At 43.4% G+C, this 20,346-nt stretch overlaps 1 protein-coding gene across 2 annotated transcripts in view; it reads left to right on the top strand.

The window, feature by feature from the left end:
- sap130b (Sin3A-associated protein b) overlaps nucleotides 1–19,022 on the top strand; it is a 56,853-nt gene extending 37,831 nt beyond the window's left edge. For both annotated transcript variants that reach the window (XM_078563498.1, XM_078563497.1), the window contains exons 16-21: nucleotides 1,508–1,872; nucleotides 3,061–3,318; nucleotides 5,030–5,155; nucleotides 5,963–6,066; nucleotides 16,007–16,120; nucleotides 17,377–19,022. In XM_078563498.1, the coding sequence (XP_078419624.1) occupies nucleotides 1,508–1,872; nucleotides 3,061–3,318; nucleotides 5,030–5,155; nucleotides 5,963–6,066; nucleotides 16,007–16,120; nucleotides 17,377–17,535 (1,126 nt within the window). In that variant the 3' untranslated portion in view covers nucleotides 17,536–19,022. The remainder of the gene's footprint in view (nucleotides 1–1,507; nucleotides 1,873–3,060; nucleotides 3,319–5,029; nucleotides 5,156–5,962; nucleotides 6,067–16,006; nucleotides 16,121–17,376) is intronic.
- The last annotated feature ends 1,324 nt before the right edge of the window (nucleotides 19,023–20,346 follow it).

The raw sequence follows: 20,346 nt of genomic DNA, 5'->3' as shown, positions 1-20,346 counted from the left end.
TTCCATTGCTTTCCTTCAAGCTTTGTGCTCTTCTTTACTTCAACAGGTTAGAGCTCTATCATCCTGGAGACCTGCCAGACATTATTTAGCTGCACTGGAGGCCGTGCTCCCAGTCCATCATTGTCATTGCCTGCCCCTTTAAGTTGTTGCAACTCTTTAACCCTACAGCAACACACTAATGGGCAAGCTCCCAATCTTTGTTCACATCTGGAACTTACCTCAAATATTTAAGCTGTGTTAGCCACACTCTGCCCTACTCTGGTCAGGATTTTACCTGGACACACAATCTTGCTATATTCCCTTTTGTGTTTGGTTTCATCAGCCTTCCTGATTAATAAAGATGATGGTGAACCAGAGCATACTGTAATTTTTTCAGCTCTTCATGGTAGATCAGAACCAATAATTTTCCCTCTCCAGGCAGTTGCTGGTTCTCATTCATTACTAGCCTGGGATTTCCTGTTGCCAGGTAGCAGATTAACCACTGTTGCTCACAAGAGTGAATACTAATTTTATTTTAAAATATCATTTTCTTAGAAACATGTAGTTCCAAAATAATCTCCCAAGGTGAGGTTTCAAATTGCTTGTTTTTTTGGGACCACTCCATATAAATAAAAACTAGGACTATTAAAGTTTGGGCTTTCTCCTCACATTTTCAACCTCTACCCTTGAGGGATAAGGTACCCTGGGATTATTAATTACCCCTTAACTATGGTGCACTGCACCAGCATCCAAGTGGGATGCCCACTGCATTCTCTTGCCTATTTCGAAAGGTTTTCAATCGTAGTTTAGATTGATAATCAAATTAACCCATCAACCACTGAGTGAGCCTCACTAGTTTGTGGAAGAATAACTAAGCAGAATGCTCTTCTCAAGGGATATGTTGTTGCTCCCAGTCACTGTGGAGGTCAGTGAGTGAAGTTACTAAATAAAGTGAGATAATGAATGTGGAGCTGATTTCAACCCAGTTCTGACTGACAGTGGGGAAGACAGAATACTGTCCACAGATCTTTATGTAATGCATATAATAGGTCATCAATTCTCATTTTTGAACCTTCCTTAAACAGCGACATTGCACACCTATTAGATTTTTTTAAAAATAACTAACTTGCATTTATTTAGCACCTTTCACAACCTGGTGGCACCCCAAAGCGCTTTACATTTTGGTTCAGTGATGTTGGTTAAAGAATAAATGTTGGCAGGACATCGGGCAAAACTTCCCTGACTGTCTTTGAGATAGTGCTATGGGATCTTTTATGTCCATCTTAGGGGCAGATGGGACCTAAGTTTATCCGAAGGACTACGATTCATTCCCTCATTACTGCACTGGTGTGTCAGCCTAGATTTATGTGCTATGTCTTTGGAGCGTGTAACCTTCTGATTCAGTGTTAGCACTGAGCCATGTCTAACCTACTCTTTGTCGTTTTGGGCGACAGTTAGAGAATGGGTATTCCTTTTGAGCAGGCTAATGCAATGTTTTAATATGATTTAATTGCTTCTTACTTTTTAGTGCCAAATCAAAACCAGAGATCCACGTTTCCATGACCGCACCAGTGGCTGTTGCAATGGAAGCGGTCAGCAATCAGAACGTGGAGCAAATGCCTGGGCCTGGCCAGCCAAATTCTCAGCAGCCTCAGCCACCAATCCCAACCCTCATTGCAGCAGCAGCAGCCCCTCATCCTCAACCTACTGCCTTGTCCACTGTTACAGCGGCTGTGTCTGCCACTCCTCCAAGTTCAGTCTCCATGGCTACAGTGGTAGCTCCTCCATCGCAGCCAGTCGCCATTTCTGTTCCTGTCTCCATGAGCTCAGCATTACCAGAGGTTAAAATCAAGCAAGAGAGCGAACTAGTGGACACACTGCAGCCTGTATCAGGTAGGTGATGTGTGTCCCCCTTTCATGAATAGTAGTTCACCTTCAGCCAAATACTTCTTTGTAAAAATGATGTGAACAGTTCACTGGTGCACTGAATTCTCCTTTTGTGTGGGTATTGGGGTACTAAATGCTTCTATTTCTCTGGAGTATAGGGGAGGGGGACAAATTAAGGTAGCTGAAGAGGTCCGTTTTCTGTGGCCCGTTAGGAAGTATCCCAGAGCTTTGGAGAGTGTGTCAAGATAGACTGTTTTTTGTGAAAGACTTAAGCTGTTCACTCTTGCCATTGATTTGCCTTTCAGACTTGCAGAAGGATTCCAGAACACACTTACTGATGCAATATTCAGCATCTATTGGGGAAAAATTGATGAATTAATCTGGAGTTTTTGAGAAAGAAAATGGTAGGGGAGAAAAGAGTATTGTGGCACAGTTGAATTCCAATAGTAAATTTGCTGCTGGCTGTGCCATTGTGTAAAACTGTTGAGTAAAGGGAAAGTGTGTTCCCACAGGAGGGAACAATCAGTCTGCCAGTCCCCCTGGGCCACATTGAAACATTTCATACCAGTTAATTAGAAGAAGAACACAAGAAATAGGAGCAGGGGTAGGCCGTATGGCCCATTGAGCCTGCCCCGCCATTCAATATGAGCATGGCTGATCTGGGCTTCAACTCCATTTTCCTGCCCATTTGTTGAATCCCTTGATTCCCTGAGAGACCAACAATCTGTCTATCCCAGCCTTAACTGTATTCAACGATGGAGCATCCACAACCCTCTGGGGTAGAGAATTCCAAAGATTCACAATCCTTTTGTGAAGTAATTTCTCCTCATCTCAGTCCTAAATGATTGGCCCTTATCCTGTGAGTGTGCCCCTGTGTTTAGATTCCCCGACCAGCAGAAACAATCTCTCAGCATCCACCCTATCAAGCCCCTTCAGAATCTTGTATGTTTAAGTGAGATCGCTTCTCATTCTTTTAAACTCCTGAGAATATAGGAAGTTTTAGAGTAGGAATAGCCAATCAATAGGGATTGGTAAGGTTGGTTGGATCCTACATTTTCATGTATTTTTATCTGGTGTTGTGAATGTTCTTTTTGAAAACATTGATTAATTTTCACATTTTCTCTCTCTCCCTCTCTGCCTGTCTCTGCTTCTCCCTCTGTCTATCTTCCCCACTATCCCCATTGCCAATCCCAGTTACTGTATCATCGTCACAGTCCATGTCAGTGACATCAACTGCTCTAACTCCAATGGTGAACAACCTCGGTCTTCCTGGTAATGAGCTGCCGCCTGGTGCTTCCCCCCGGAAGAAACCCCGCAAACAGCAGCACATCATCTCCACAGAAGAGACTGAAATGATGGAAACAAACAGCACTGATGAGGAAAAGAACAGCAGCAGCAAGCCGGTACTCCTTAAACCAGAAAAAAGGAAATCGCCTCCAAAAGAATACATAGGTAAAATGGTTTTGTGCCTGAAAGGGGAACTGGAATGGACTGTTGTTTGTGACCCTGGAGGGGAGCGGGTCTGGTATTGTGACCCTGAGAGGGGAGCGGGTCTGGCATTGTGACCCTGAGAGGGGAGCGGGTCTGGTGTTTGTGACCCTGGAGGGGAGTGGGTCTGGTGTTTGTGACCCTGAGAGGGGAGCGGGTCTGGTGTTTGTGACCCTGAGGGGGGAGCGGGTCTGGTGTTTGTGACCCTGAGGGGGAGCGGGTCTGGTGTTTGTGACCCTGAGGGGGGAGCGGGTCTGGTGTTTGTGACCCTGGAGGGGAGCGGGTCTGGTGTTTGTGACCCTGAGGGGGGAGCGGGTCTGGTGTTTGTGACCCTGGAGGGGAGCGGGTCTGGTGTTTGTGACCCTGGAGGGGAGCGGGTCTGGTGTTTGTGACCCTGAGGGGGAGCGGGTCTGGTGTTTGTGACCCTGGAGGGGAGCGGGTCTGGTGTTTGTGACCCTGAGGGGGAGCGGGTCTGGTGTTTGTGACCGTGGAGGGGAGCGGGTCTGGTGTTTGTGACCCTGGAGGGGAGCGGGTCTGGTGTTTGTGACCCTGGAGGGGAGTGGGTCTGGTGTTTGTGACCGTGGAGGGGAGCGGGTCTGGTGTTTGTGACCCTGAGGGGAGCGGGTCTGGTGTTTGTGACCCTGAGGGGAAGCGGGTTTGGTATTGTGACCCTGAGAGGGGAGTGGGTCTGGTGTTTGTGATCCTGGAGGGGAGCGGGTCAGGTGTTTGTGACCCTGAGGGGGAAGCGGGTCAGGTGTTTATGACCCTGAGGGGGAACGGGTCAGGTGTTTATGACCCTGAGGGGGAAGCGGGTCTGGTATTGTGACCCTGAAGGGGAGCGGGTCTGGTATTGTGACCCTGAAGGGGAGCGGGTCTGGTATTGTGACCCTGAAGGGGAGCGGGTCTGGTATTGTGACCCTGAGAGGGGAGCGGGTCAGGTGTTTATGACCCTGAGGGGGAGCGGGTCAGGTGTTTGTGACCCTGAGGGGGAGTGGGACTGATGTTTGTGGCCCCAATGATGACATTTGTCCATGTAAATAACCTGATTTGTGCTCCCATATCCAAAACAATAGCTAGATAAATGATTTACTGGAAAAGTTATTCAAATAACTCATTGCTTAAAATTACACGTAGCTTCAGAGAAATTTATTCTTAATCTGGAATCCAAGACTTTTCTATAGCATGTGAAAAGAGAAAATCAACTTTGGCTGTTTTCTAATTCCTGTGCTTTTGAGTACGGTACTGAACTCTTGAGGACTATACTTTAGATGGTAAATATCAGGGCATGGTGTACTGCAGTCTGAACATTCAATATATCAAGGGTAATTTGAGACCATTCAGTAAAATGTGATGACCAATTGAGGCTCCATGATATGAGGAGCTTGTATCTGTGTGTGAAAGGACAGCTCCCACTTCTCATAGTCACTTAAACAGCCCAGAATTTTTTGAGGTGCCTTCAATTCTAATGAAGCTGAATATTTCTCTCTACACCAGTGTCAGTCTGACTTCACTTTTGTTCACACTATTGTTACTAAATTTTCATGTCGTGTGTTGTAGTGTGTGTGACCACCTGCAATTGGATGACATGGGGTTAGGATCGCCTGTTTATCAGGAATGCTGTTTGTTGTCTATACTTTTGAAAGCCCCCCAGTCCAACTAAATATTTGTGTTGCAGATGAAGAGGGTGTGAGGTACGTTCCTGTCCGCCCTCGACCCCCAGTCACGTTACTTCGACATTACAGGAACCCCTGGAAAGCAGCTTACCATCATTTTCAAAGATATAGTGATGTGAAAGTCAAAGGTCAGTTTTTTTTTCATTCTTGCTGAAGGGGCTGTCATAAATTGTGAATCTTTCTAAATCAAATGGCTTTCTGTTTGGAACCAGGTGCGTCAAGCTTTAAACCCTGTAGTGTTCCATTAACTTACTTCAGAAACATCATTTACTCAATACATAATGTGTGCACAGTTAATGGGTGTTTTGGTGATGGTGGTAGCTAAGGGAGAGCTTATTTGCCAGGGTAAGTACTGTCACAGGACATTCAAAATCCATCTGAACTACTGGAATAGATCAACTGGAGTTTGATTTAATATATACAAATAATAGCACTCCCAGCAATGCAGCACTCTTAGGATTGCATTGGAGTGTCATCTTAGGTTAGAAGTCCTGGCTTAAACTCTCAACCTTCTGCCTGAGAGCACCAGTTTAAGCAACATGGCTAACCATTATTTAAGCGTAATGTGTGTGTTAGCTTTTGGGAAATGTAAGGTGCTACAAACAACGATGCAACTCCTTTCAATTTTACTTTGTTTACATGAGCAAAAGTGTAAAAATTAGCCTCGGAAGGTTAGTGAAAATTGTTTTTGTTATATTTTGCATGATTGAGGGGGTGGAGAGTGCCTTGGGTTAGACGTTGCCCTTTTGTGAGATTCGGCTATGAATCAGCCTTATATAATCAAAGGAAAATTTCTCTTCTACTGGCTGTAAAAGACAAGAACCAAAATAAGTTCAGGAAGTCTCCCTTCCCTTTGTTTGACCTCGGTTTGCACATTGCTATGTAGTAGTCCTGACTAATGTCTTTTCTAACCTGTCCTCTCTGTTTAATGGCAGAGGAGAAAAAGCCCACACTGCAGGAGATAGCCAATCAGAAAGGAATTGTCTGCAAGGCCCAAGGTTGGAAAGTGCACCTCTGTGCTGCACAACTCATGCAGCTGGTAAGTGAGGTTGGAACTGTGCGTTGGGTGTACAGGGAGGGATTATCTATATGACACTGGGTGACTGCTGTTGGCCTGTTTTGTATAAAATCATTGGTTGACCATGATGATGTCAGTTCTTTGTTCATAAAACTATGGGAGGCAGTAAATGGCATCATTTTGATATAGAAATATCAGCAGCGGTGTTCATCCTCTGTGTCTTATGAAGCAGAGATTGGGACTGTGTGTGAACATGTACTGCAAGGCATGAGGTCATGCCTAGCCTTCAGAAAATGTTAAAATAGAAGTCTTAAACTTGCCACCTGTTGGCTGAAAATAGTTTATCTCAGGTGAACAATGTATATATCCTATTTAACAGGGTCCTTCAAAACAAATTGAGTGGAAGGTAATGGAGTATGCAGTAATTTTTAAAATAACAGTCAAACTTCAAAGTGATTTTTGATGGCTTTACCACTTAAGTTTTAATAGACGTTGTGTTTATGCAGCTGATATTTTTTTGGCTTGGCTTGTGAACAGCAGCAGCCTGACATCACTGTGACCAGAAGGGATGGTGCTGAGTCTTTGATTTCAAGTTGGAAATCTAGATTCCTAAGTATTGCAGCAGTACTTGATAAGTATCAGTTCTACAGGGAGAAGTTATACTGAACTACTTCTGAAAATGCCTCTGCTGGGTATAAGGAGTGTGATTTAGGTATGTGGTTACCTCTCAGTTGAAGTATACCATCCTCTTGCATCACTGCATTATAACAAAAGACCCATTGTCGTGCAACAGAGCTGAATCTAAATTTGCCACTGATGCTCTGTAAATAGAATGGGTTTCATATTCGGTTGTCAGCAGTGACCTCCACTAAAAGCTGTTAACCGATCATTAGCTGTAATGGTGCAGGATGCATTGTCCATCATTATTCATTGTCCAGGCTAACGTCTGCTAGTGATCAGTGGCTGCAAAAGCTAGTTTATATTTGGAGCACAAGACAAGGTACTTGACTGATGGTTGTGAGTGATCACTTATGATTGTGATCCCAAACTAACTTACTGAAAGGTGAGCTAACAGGTTAAGTATGTTTTATAGAAGGATTCATTCTGAAGCTGCTACTGGGATCTGACTACTTGTTTCTAACTGGTACATGCCATTGGCATTTTTGATCAACAGTTTTAAACTTTAGATATTTGACTAATTGCAATTCAAAACATCAGCACAAAGGCATTTTTTTAGATAGGAATTTTCTCGGCTGTGAAAGCTGGATCTTGCCCCAGGTTCCTCGATTGCTGCTATTGATAGCGAATCTGCTTCTAGCATTCCAGTGGTTCTTAAGTGGTGACTGCTAAATACAAGCACACTGCGATGAAAGCTGTTACCTTGTGTAGGAAAAGGCCATCAGTATCAAAAAAGGATGAGCATCTACTCTGCATAAAGTGTTTTTGGCAGTTTTGATGATTCTGCATCTTACACATATTGTGACAGTGAAACTCCTTGTGCCCATGAAGCTGCTGTTAATTCATCAAACCTGTGGGCTGAACATGTGCTGAAAACTTCACAAGTGGGGCTGTCCTATGTAATCCTCTAAGGCCAACATGCACGTGTGCTCTCAGCACTCTCTCAAAGGTGCGCTAGAGTTGATAACAAGCCATCAATCCCTTTCCGGTTGCCTAGTTGCAGCTTTAATTGCCTCTTCTTTGACCCCTGGTGCTTTTACAGTTATTTTAGTCTTCGGGCTGCCATCCTCTCTGTTATTCCTTTGAGCCATGTCTTCAGTTCAAGATAGTGTAACTCCCAACCAGCTGCTATTTTCATCTGAGACCAGTGCTTTTTTGCCTTTGCTCAGTCCTAGCTTTGACTTTCCCCAGCTTTTGCACCTCTCCGGGGTTTAACCGTTTCTCTCTGAGAAAGAATCTGAGTCACATCATGCAACTGCTTTAGCCCTCAGAACCCTATTCATTCTCCACAGATGCTTCAGCCTTCACACGGGTCTCTAAATACAGTCCAAGACCCATAGTTGAACAAATGCACACCTGCAGCATGTTAAACAATGCAGTTGAATTTCTCCATCAATAACAAATTAGTTCACCGCATTGCAGAGCAGCTTAAAATGCATACAAAAGCAAAATACTGCAGATGCTGGAGATCTGATTAAAAACAGAAAATGCTGGAAATACTCAGCAGGTTTGGCAGCATCTGTGGAGAGAGAAACAGAGTTAATGTTTCAGTTCTGATGAAAGGCCACAGTAAAGGCCACACAAAGACCTGAGTATTTCCAGCATTTTTTGTTTTTATTTTAGCTTAAAATGTGTGTCTACCGAAATGTATAATGTTCATATTTACCATGCTGTAAAAGAAAGTGCTGTCACCTGACACAATGAATATTAAACTTGAGGATGACAATGTTCTAACTAATCCTATGCTCATATTAAATCACAGAAGTTTACGTCATAGAATGAGGCTTTTTGGCCCAGTGTGTTCTTTACTTAGAGATATCCCACTCCACAAGTCCCCGTCATTTAATCAGTTGGCAGCTGAGTCATACACAACCAATTCTTGTCTTTGAATTGGCTGATCTGAGCTTAGGAAGCAGCACTTATCTCCTGCATCTTAAAGTTCAAGAGGGAGAGATCGGCCAGGGTTCTACTGATGGTGTCCAGCTAACCTCCCTGAAAGTTTGTGGAAATTGGGTGAGAACAAAGTCAACTGTGACTGTTATGCTTCTCCAGTTGGAGACCCTATTTGGCTTGTGCCTTGCCCATCTGGCTCTAGGCTTCACCATATTGCCTGCTCAGACCACCATGGCCCTAATCAGTAAATCAAAATTTGATGTCTCCCCCTACTCCCAATGTACCCTCGAGCGCCTCCCCTTGTTCTGTCCCACCTTTTAAAATCCTCATCCCGTATTATCCCCTCCATCCCCTAAAGTCCCACTTTACTTTTTCAGCAAGAAACTATCTGTGAACTAAGTTGCTATCAAAACCACGATGTCAGTACAAGCGTCCATATTAAGATTGTGGATGGGAAAGGCCTTGTTCGCAAGTAAACTGGCATTCTACTGGATAATCCGGACGGCTGTGATCTCCTGACAGAGTCCAAGAGGGCTAGCGGCAGCTGCAGTGAACAAGACGAGGAGGTGGTCGGTGAGGGTGTAGAACGACGGGAACATTTGGGAGAGGAGGGGGAACAATTAGGGTTGCTGCTCATAAGCAGGCAGTAATGGTTGCCTTGGTGAGCCTTTTGGAGAATGCCTAAGAAAGAGACAGAGTAGCTGCGAGCTTATTCAAGGACAATTCATGCTTGGAAGAGTGACAGGAGAGCAGGAAGGCAAAGGAGCAGTGATTTACACGGCAAGGGGGATGGTGTGGTGGAAAAATTCCTGAAAGGAGTAACTGAATGTCAGGAAGCGAGATGTCAGAAAGAGGTCGAGTAAGCAGACAAGAGTAGAAATAAAGGGAGTTTTACTAAATAATCTTGTGTCTGAGCAGCGGTCAAAATGGACACTGAGAGACGTTAGTTACAGAGACATTGCAAAGGTATGTAAAGGAAGAAAGTGTCTAAAACTGAAGTTGTGTGGTGAGATGAAGTTGACTTGCAGATGGGATAGCATTAGCTTGGAACATTGGTTAGTCAATATCTAAGTTCAAAGACTGGTGTGGAAGGAGAGTGAACCAGTTTGGGGGTAAGTAGCGTGGGTGGTGAGTGGGGGACACAGTGTATCAGTAGTGAACCACTCTTCCTTTGATGTCCTGACTACAGTAAAACCTTTATTCTCTCCCATCCCAACTGTTCCCCCTTTTTTGTCTCCCATCTTCACTCTGAGGGGAGTAGACTTGACCATATCGGAAGTAAAACTGATTTAACCATCTGTCAAATCAAATGCTTTTTAGGTGTCTCTCCTCTACCAAAACTGTCAACTAGGATCATCCTGGAGAGCAAAGATAACTCTAACTTTTTTTCTCTGTCTCCTTAAACTGCTTCGCCCTACACCTTTCGCTTTCGCCTTCAATAGAGTACAAGAGAAAGCTAGCCAGAAATATAAGAACAGATAGTAAGAGTTTCTATAAATATTTTAAAAAGAAACACGTTAACGAAGTGAGTTTCCTATAGAAAGTGAGTCTGGAGAATGGATGATGGAAAACAAGAAAATGGCAGATGAATTGAACAGGTATTTTGCATCAGTCTTCACTACAGATGATGCAAATAACATCCCAGAAGCAGTTATAAATCAGGAAATGGAAGGCAAGGAGGAATTCAGGAAAATTACAATCACCAGAGAATTGGTACTAAGTAAATTGTTGGAGCTGCGGGTTGACAAGTGCCCAGGTCCTGATGGACTTCATTCTAGGGTCTTAAAAGAAGTGGTTAGTGAGATAGTGATGTATTGGTTTTAATTTTCCAGGATTCCCTAGATTTGGGGTTGGTCCCATTAGATTGGAAGATAGCAAATGTAACTCCATTATCAAAGAGGGAGGGAGACAGAAAGCAGGAAACTACAGGCCTGTTAGTTTAACACCTGTCATAGGGAAAATGTTAGAAGCTATTATTAAAGAAGCTATTGCAGGGCACTTGGATAAATTCAAAGTAATCAGGCAGAGTCAATATGATTTTATGAAAGGGAAATCATGATTAACCAACTTATTGGAGTTCTTTGAGGAAGTAACATGTGCTGTGGATAAAGGGAAACTGGTAGATGTACTGTACTTAGATTTCCAGAAGGCATTTGATAAAGTGCCACACAAAGGTTATTGTGGAAAATAAAAGCTCATGGTATAGGGGGTAACACATTAGCATGGATAGAAGTTTGGCAAGCTAACAGGAAGCAGAGAGTAGGCATAAATGGGTCTTTTTTAGTTTGGCAAGATGTAACAAGTGGCGTGCCACAGGGATAAGTACTGGGTTCTCAACTGTTTACAATTTATATAATTGATTTGGATGAAGGGATGGTTGCCAAATTTGCTGAAAGTAATTTGTGAAGAGGACATAAGGAGGCTACAAAAAGATATAGATAGGTTAAGTGAGTGGGCAAAGATCTGGCAAATGGAATATCATGTGGGAAAATGTGAAATTGTCCATTTTGGCAGGAAGAATAAAAGAGAGGCACGTTTTCTAAATGGTGATAGATTGCAGATATCTGAGATGTAGAGGGATCTGGGTACCTTAGTGCATGAATCGCAAAAGGCTAGTATGTAGGTACAGCAAGTAATTAGGAAAGCTAAGAGAATGTTATCATTTATTGCGAGGGGAATTGAATACAAAAGTTGGGAGGTTATGGTACAGTTATACAGAGCACTAGTGAGACCACATCTGGACTACTCTACATAGTATTGATCACCCTATTTAAGGAAGGATGTAAATACGTTGGAAGCAGTTCAGAGAAGGTTTACCAGACTAATATCTGGAATGGGCGGGTTGTCTTATGAGGGAAGGATGGACAGGCTAGGCTTGTATCTGCTGGAGGCGACTTGATTGAAATCTTTAAGATCCTGAGGGGTCTTGACAGGGTAGATGTGGAGAGGATGCTTCCTCTTGTGGGAGTATCTGGAACTAAGGGTCATGCTTTAAAAATAAAGGGCTGTCCAGAGATGAGGCGAAATTTTTTCTGAGAGTCGTGAGTCTTTAGAACTCTCTTTCTGAAAAGGCGGTGGAAGCAGAGTCTTTGAATATTTTTAAGGCAGATGTGGTTAGATTCTTGGTAAGCAAGAGAGTGATAGGTTATCAGGGGTAGGCAGGATGCAGATTTGCGGTTACTATCAGATCAGCTGTGATCTTATTAAATGGCGCAGCAGGCTTGAGGGGGCTGAATGGCCTACTCCTCGTTTCTATGTTCATATGTAGTCAGTGTGAAGAACTCATGGACAACTTATTAACATTGAGGCCATCCATTCATCTGCCTTTGCTGAATCTCTCCTTTGCCTGTTGACTAAAACACCCAGATTCTCCTTCCCCTAGCTCTGAACATCAGTCTTTCTCTTTCTTTCCTTTCCTGTCTTGCTTCATGTCCATGTTCACCTCCTCCCTCCCAGTTTTCCTTCCTGTACTCTATGCTGGCATTAGTACTGTCCCATTCCCCTTCAAAACTTGCATCATTACCTTCCTCATCAAAAGTCCCACCCTCAATCCCTCTGTCTTTGTAAACTACTACCACATCTCCAATCTTTTTTTATTTATTCAAGGGATATGGGCTTTGCTAGCTAGGCCAGCATTTATTGTCCATCCCTAATTGCCCTTGAGAAGGTGGTGGTGAGCTGCTGCCTTGAGCCGCTGCAATCCCTGTGGTGTAGGTACACCCACAGTGCTGTTAGGGAGGGAGTTCCAGGATTTTGACCCAGCGACAGTGAAGGAATGGTGATATATTTCCATATTAGGATGGTGAGTGGCTTCGAGGGGAACATCCAGGGGCTGGTGTTCCTGTGTATCTGCTGCCCTTGTCCTTCTAGATGGTAGTGGTTGTGGGTCTGGAAGGTGCTGTCTAAGGAGCCTTGGTGAGTTTCTGCAGTGTATCTTGTAGATGGTACACACTGCTGCTACAGTCTGTCGGTGGTAGAGGGAGTGAATGTTTGTGGATGGGGTGCCAATCAAGCGGGCTGCTTTCTCCTGGATGGTGTCAAGCTTCTTGAGTGGTGTTGGAGCTGCACTCATCCAGGCAAGGGAGAAGTATTCCATTATACTTCTGACTTGTGCCTTGTAGGTTGTGGACAGGCTTTGGAGAGTCAGGAGGTGAGTTACTCTCCACAGGATTTCTAGCCTCTGATCTGCTCTTGTAGCCATAAAATTTATATGGCTGGTCTAGTTCAGTATCTGGTCAATGGTAACCCCCAGGATGTTGTTAGTGAGGGATTCTGCGATGGTAATTCCATTGAATGTCAAGGGGCGATGGATAGATTTTCTCTTGTTGGAGATGGTCATTGCCTGGCACTTGTGTGGCATGAATGTTACTTGCCACTTGTCAGCCCATGCCTAGATGTTGTCCAGCTCTTGTTGCATTTGGACGTGGACTGCTTCAATATATGAGGAGCTGCGAATGGTGCTGAACGTTGTGCAATCATCAGTGAACATCCCCACTTCTGATGGAAGGTCATTGATAAAACAACTGAAGATGGATAGGCCTAGGATACTATCCTGAGGAACTCCTGGAGCTGAGATGACTGACCTCCAACAACCACATCCATCTTCCTTTGTGCTAGGTATGACTCCAACAAGTGGAGAGTATTCCCCCTGATTCCCATTGACTCCGGTTTTGCTTGGGCCCCTTGATGCCACACTCAGTCAAATGTGGCCTTGATGTCAAGGGCAGTCACACTCACCTCACCTCTGGAGTTCAGAACCAAGGCTGTAATGAGGTCAGAAGCTGAGTGGCCCTGGCGGAACCCAAACTGTGTCAATCAGCAAGTGCTGCTTGATAGCACTGTTGATGACCCCTTCCATCACTTTACTGATGATTGAGAGTAGTCTGACAGGGCAGTAATTGGCCGGGTTGGGTTTTGCTACTTTTTGTGTACAGGATGTACCTGGGCAATTTTCCACATAGCCAGGTAGATGCCAGTGGTGTTGCTGTCTTGGAACAGCTTGGATAGGGGCACGGAAAATTCTGGAGCACAAGTCTTCCATACTATTGCTGAAATATTGTCCTCTGCTCTGCAAAGTCCCCGAATATGTTAAGTCACAAATTCGTGCCTGTATTTTTCCACAACTTTGTCTGAATCTTTCCATCAGTTTTCCACCTCTTCCACATACTCAGACATAAAGGCATTAAAAAGGGTACAGTGAAGGTTTACTTACTAGAATGTTACCAGGGATGAGGGACCTCAGTTATGAGAGGTTGGAAAGTTAGGACTTTTCCTCCTGGAAACAGAGAAGGCTGAGAGGCGACTCAGAGATTTTCATAATGAGATTAGAGTTTTGATAGATTAGATGGAGAAAAACTATTCCCTCTGTCGTTTGGGTTAATTACCAGAGATCAGAGATTTGGCAAAAGATCTAGAGGGGAGATCAGAAATTATTTTCACTGAATTGTCAGGATCTACCTGGAAAGGTGGCGGAGGCAGATTGCATAAATAAATTTAAAACTAAGTTGCACAGAAATAGAGGGACAAGCGATGAAGAAATTTAAACAAGAGGATGAGAATTTCAAATTGGAGATAGTGAAGAACTTGTATGGTTACGGAGGTGAAAAAGGCCCGAATCACAGCTGCTTTTTCAAAAGGCCCAACGTGCTGAATGGCTAGGATTCTAATTAAAGTCACAAATTAATCCTCCGTGACTATAATTCCCTCTTCACTCTGCAACCTTTTACATGGTTGACCATATACCATCCTCCTCCAAAACCTTGACCAATTGAGTTACATTGTCATCACTTAGCTCCAATCTTGTCTACAACAGAAACAGAAATACCTGGAAAAACTCAGCAGGTCTGGCAGCCTCGGCGGAGAAGTGCACAGTTGACGTTTCGAGTCCTCATGACCCTTCAACAGAACTAAGTAAAAATAGGAAAGGGGTGAAATATAAGCTGGTTACCCCCCCCCCTTAAACCAGCTTATATTTCACTCCCTTCTTATTTTTACTTAGTTCTGTTGAAGGGTCATGAGGACTCGAAACGTCAACTGTGCTCTCCTCCGCCGATGCTGCCAGACCTGCTGAGTTTTTCCAGGTATTTCTGTTTCTGTTGTGGATTTCCAGCATCTGCAGTTTTTTGTTTTTTATCTGTTGTTTTTTATCTCCAATCTTATCTATCCAGTCAGAGTGTGGGCATCTCCAGCAGTGGGTTCTCTTTCCGCCCTGTTATCTGTAGATCTATACATTATCAATTTCCTCTTTGCTATCTACGTCTTGTCCCTGTTGATGTCACCTATAGACATGGAGTCACATTCTGCTTGTATACTAATGACACCCAACTCTTCAGTTTTGTCACACTGCCTGTCCAGCATCTAGTCTGATTGAGCCATAGTTTCCTTCAGTTGGGAAGACTGAAGTCATTGTTTTTCCCCCCCCCCCCTCCCCCCTTCCATAAGTTCTGTACCATATCTATCCCCCTTCCCAACCATTGTCTCTGGTTGAAGGACGGCCTATTAAGTCACAAGCTAAGCTTCTAATCCCACTTCCATGCCATCATGAATACTTCCTACATTGTAATATCGTTCACCTCGGCCTTAGTCCATCTGTTGCTGAATCCCTCATCCTTGCCATTGTCAGCTCTAGATTCGACTATCCCATTACTCCTCTGGTCGCCAGCCTAACAATTCACCCCCCCCGACTCTGCTGCTTGTATCCTATCCCACAACACACTGTTCATCCACATCCCATTGTTGCTGCTCCATTTTGGCTCTCAATTCCCCCAAGATCTCTAATTTGAAATTCTTGTGTTCAAATTTCTTCATGATTTGTCCCTTAATCTTTCTGTAATCTCCTCCCAGTGCTATAACACATGCCTGCACCCCCCCCCCCCCCCCCCCCCCCCAAAATCTATGTTCCTGACTCTTCCCTCATCAGTATCCTTCCTCGCCTCAAGCAACCATTGACAGCTGTGTTTTTAACTCTCCACACTCTGGAATTTCTTCCTCTGAACCTCTATCACCTTCTCCCTTCAAACTCTTTGATTATTCATTTGATCTCTTAAATGGCCACAGCAAAGGAAAACATTTTTTCTAATTGTGCCTCTGATGGCCTTTAGGATGTTTCTTCCACACTAGGGGTGGTATATAACTGCCAGTTGTTGATGTTGTTTCAAGATGCATATATGAAGATTGGACTCTTAGTCAAAACACTAGAGGTCACCTAGAGTTTATAATGCTTTGAGGAGAAGAGGAAGTTGAAGTGGAAAAAAAATCCCTTTTGTCATTTACCAGTTTTGAATATCTTATCCTAGGATTTACTCAATGTAATTACTTGGCAAAAATGTTAGAATTTGAACCTCCTCTTTACATCTTGTCTGTTCCTTCCCCTATATTCTGAATGGCACAGACTAGTTTGGAACATGATGTTTACAGTCGATTGGCTTCGTTGCAAGAGGGTCTGATTCCAAAGAAGAAAGCGGCTGCAGATGATGACATGCATCGAATCAACGAGCTGATTCAGGTATGTAGCTGATCAATTGGAGGGCTTGTCCACTGGCCTGTGGACTTGGCAAAAGTGGCACCTGCAATCTGGGTTGTTGTCATGAGCAGGCTAATTATGCACAAGATTGAGTAAATTCCAGTTTCTCTTCAGTAAACTGGCATGTGTGTGTCAAAGCAGCTAAAATAGTACACATTGGTGTGGGATGAGGAGGGTTTAAACAAATGATTGGTCCTGATAGTTGAGTGGGGCAAATGCACTGTACTGGGACTGACTGATAGACCACAAAGACTACAGATCTGTGCTGAATTAGGTGAAGGAAGGAAATCAGCAAACCATAAGTTTGAGACCTGTTGGAAATGAGCGAGGACAGAATAAGAGGACAACCATCTGGATGGGATTCCAAAACATCATAACTGTCTATAGCTGTACCCCAGCATGATTTATGAACTTCAGAATAAATGGAATGAGGGAAGAAAATGAGAGGAGTGCAGAAACTGTCAGGGAAATGTCAGTTCAGTTTTTTAATAACACTGGAAACAAATGGCTGGTGTCAATAAAAGTGACCAAAAAATTGTTGTAAAAATTCAACTGGTTCACTAATGCCCTTTAGGGAAGGAAATCTATCGTCCTTACCCGGTCTGGTCAGTCTTACAGCAATGTGGTTGGTTGACTCTTGCCTGCCCTCTGGAATGGCCTAGCCTGCCACTTGATTGTATTAAGCTGCTACTCAAGGAGACCCAGCACCAGCTTCAAAGGGGCAGCTACAGACGAGGAATAAATGCTAACCGTGTCAATGATACCCACATCCAGAGAATGGGGAAAAAATGTGTAAAGTCTATATGTAGCCGGATACAGGATGGCCCAGAGTAAGAACAGTGTGTTCGGTGGATGGGTGCAGTACAGTGTTATTTCCAATTGGTTCAATGACTTGTAAACTCATAAATGTGATGGTAATATTAAAGCCTTGCATTCTGAACTGGATATACTGTGAGGTTCCGAATTGGGCAGCATGAAATGTATCAAATATTAATCTTTTTTTAAAGAAGTCAAAATTGAAAGTGCACATTTATCTAGGCTTTGGCCACTACTTTCTTAACCTATACCATTAGCACAAGGTTTTCAGTGATATTTTTGACCACTTCTTCCCATGATTATGCTGTTAGATTTCTTAAAAAGTATCGAGTTCTATCTTTGAAGTTACTCTGGAGCTTCTTGTAGTAATATTATTTATTCCTCACCTTCTGTAACATTGCTCTGCACTATTGTATTCACAGGGGAACATGCAACGCTGCAAACTGGTTATTGACCAGATCACTGAGGCCAAAGACACAATGATGAAGGTTCTGGATCATAAAGATAGAGTTCTAAAGCTCCTCAACAAAAATGGCACAGTCAAAAAGGTGTCCAAATTAAAGAGGAAAGAGAAGTCCTAAAGCCTCATATTGGATAGTAACTGTGTTTTAAAGCCACTGTATAGATGTTTAGTTTGGTATCTGAATAAAGCAGAGGTTTGCAGATGATGGATAAGTTCCACCGAATACAAACACTGCTGCGGTGTGTCTGGGGATTGCAGCAAAACAAGCACTCACCTTCTCAATAGCGCTTCCATTGTTAATCAGACAGCGTATAGTTGATTTGTAAGTTTTGCCCCCCATCTCCTTTTAAAATTGTGAGAACCTACAAAAAGGTTTTGATTTTCATCCGACCCAATTTAGGTGATTTTATGGTTACACAGGTTGTCCTCTGAGCTGAAACACCAGGGCTTTCTCCTCCTACATTTTTGATGTGTGATAACTATTCTGAAACAACAGATTCACATTGGCCAGCAGTTTTTCTGTTAACTTTGTATCTTTGAGCAGTGCATTTTATACTTATTCATTTATTTTAATAAGTGACAGCTCATCACTTCTGTTGATTTACAGGGCAGAGAGCATGCATATTCTCTAGATGCTCATCGCGATTAACAGCCCCAGTCAGCTGCTGGAATTAGTGGGATGGCTATAGATTAGGTGGGAATAATGGTTCCAGTTCAACGCCCGCAGCTCGTGACCATGCAGTGCAAAGTAGGTGTAAGAGGAAGAGGTCCCCAATCAGAGTTTGTTTGTCCTCTACAGCATGTGTTCTCTTCTACAGGTAGATGAGGTAGGTCTTATTTGATGGATTTAATGGCCATCCTTGGTGCTTGTTGGACGTGACTCATGGTCCTAAAAGTCTGTCCCAGTTAGTGGTCTGCAATGACAACTGGGAGTGACTCGAGAACTACTTGAATATTTTCTCAATGAGAAAAAGAAAATCCCTATAATTTTCATTGTTTAATTTAGAGGGAAAAAATGGAGGTGTTTGCAAATCAAACCCATCTGCTGGTGGGCTCTGTGTATCTTGAGTTTGATGTGGCTCTCAAAAGGATGCGGAACAGAATTTTAAATCTGTTACAAAGAATAGCTTTATGCTTTCGGTTCACAGTGTGCAGAGGAAGTCTGTTCTCTGCATCCTTTGCTCCCCCACTGGGGTGAGTAGAACTGAGTGGTGAATTGTTACAGTGCAGTTCTTGTTTTTCCCATACCAGGTTGCTATGTTGGTGAAGTACAGAATCTAACCATGTGATGGTCCTTCTATCAGAACTTTTAAAAAGTGAAATAACTAGGTTTTTTAAAAACAAAAAAATGAAAGCCTGCACGTTTCTTGGTAGACTTGGCAGCATTTCTTCCCCCCCTCCCACACACCGGTCACCTCTTAACCTACATATAATATGTTTGGTGTTTGGACCAGTAGTACTTGTAACTGAGATGGTTCAGTATGTAAAGCCTGGGCTGCTCCTGTTGTGTGGTGGTCTTGTGTGAAATGTTTGTAGTTTGTGTTGCAGTTTCTTGTACATATACACTTGGAGATCATTAATAAACAGTACAAGCTTTTATACCAATCACGCAAATCTGTCTGGAAAATGACATGCTCTGTATGAATGATATAGTTTCTACCACATCTGTGTGTGTGTTGTATTTTTCATAGACGATACCATGTCAAAATGGCGATTAGGTCATCTGTTATGGCTGTTAGCTCCCAACCTTCCATAGCTTACTGAATTGGCCAGTTTTTGAATTCCAGGGGGACCTTTCACTCAGTAGCTATCTCAATAAATTTGGGCTAAAGGATGAAAAGCCAATTATGGTCTGAGACACTTGGCCATTTTGCTGCTCCTGAAGAGGCTGTAAAATGGCCAGATTAGGCCAGTTCTGACCTTGATTCTGTTTGTTATCCCTCCAGTTTTCCCAGGGTTTCCATTTTGATTGCTTGGGACTGTGATATGGAGTGCTTGAGGCACCATTCTGCACTTGCCCGCTGAAAAGGTTTGATCACTTGAACTGTACGTCAGCATGCCTCTGATAGACATAATTGCCACTGCATGGTAGAATCTTTGGGTTATGAGTACTGTGCCTAAGGCCTCAAATGACAAGATTGTTAGGCTGACCAGCTTCATATTTCAAGCTAAATCAAAAATCTCTTTAATGTCCAGTTCCATTTCTGTCCTTCGCAACTTTTCCCAATTACCTCCCTCCATCCCAAACTACCTGTTTAGCAAGTGTTAATTAATTTTGTGTTGCAACTTTTCCAATCTCCCTCTCTCCTTAAACCTGTTTTAATGTCATTTTAACTTCTCTTTTTAGCAATAAAGGTTTAAGCTGTGATAGTAATATACTTCCATTCTTTCCAACAGTTAAAACAAGTCCATTTCACTTTTTGATACTTTCTTTACTGGTTTGATTTCCTAATGGGCTACATTGCCAGTAGGCAGAGATTTCTGTGTTACTGGGAAATGACCCCTGACCCCACCTATATTTCCATCCCTAGGGACGTTTGCATATGGGGAAGTAAGGTCTTTGGCTTTTGCCAGCGATTTGTGCCAGACTGGAGCTGGAAACATCCTGCAGCTGGAAACATCCTGCAGAAGGCCCTAAATTCAGTAAGGGTGAAGTGGAGGAGATGGGGATGGTGGTCTGTCCCAGTTAGAGAAAGAAGGAAACACCAATCTTGGGAGCTGAGTGGGGGGTGGAATTCTTAATGTTGTGGATAGTTGCCCTCAGAGTGCTAGCAAAGGCCCCTTGACCTTTGAACACTGGATACCAGAGTCCAGCATTCAATCAAAACAGAGGCTGAGTATCCCCTTATCTAAAATCCTCAATGATGGGGGAGCCTAGCACGTCAATGCAAAAGATAAGGCTGAAGCATTTGCAACCATCTTCAGCCTG

This window comes from Cetorhinus maximus, chromosome 19 (genome assembly GCF_964194155.1).
Source record: "Cetorhinus maximus chromosome 19, sCetMax3.hap1.1, whole genome shotgun sequence".
NCBI classification, from domain to species: Eukaryota; Metazoa; Chordata; class Chondrichthyes; order Lamniformes; family Cetorhinidae; genus Cetorhinus; species Cetorhinus maximus.
The sequence above is the reverse complement of the archived record's forward strand: the minus strand, read 5'-3'. Positions and strand labels throughout refer to the sequence as shown.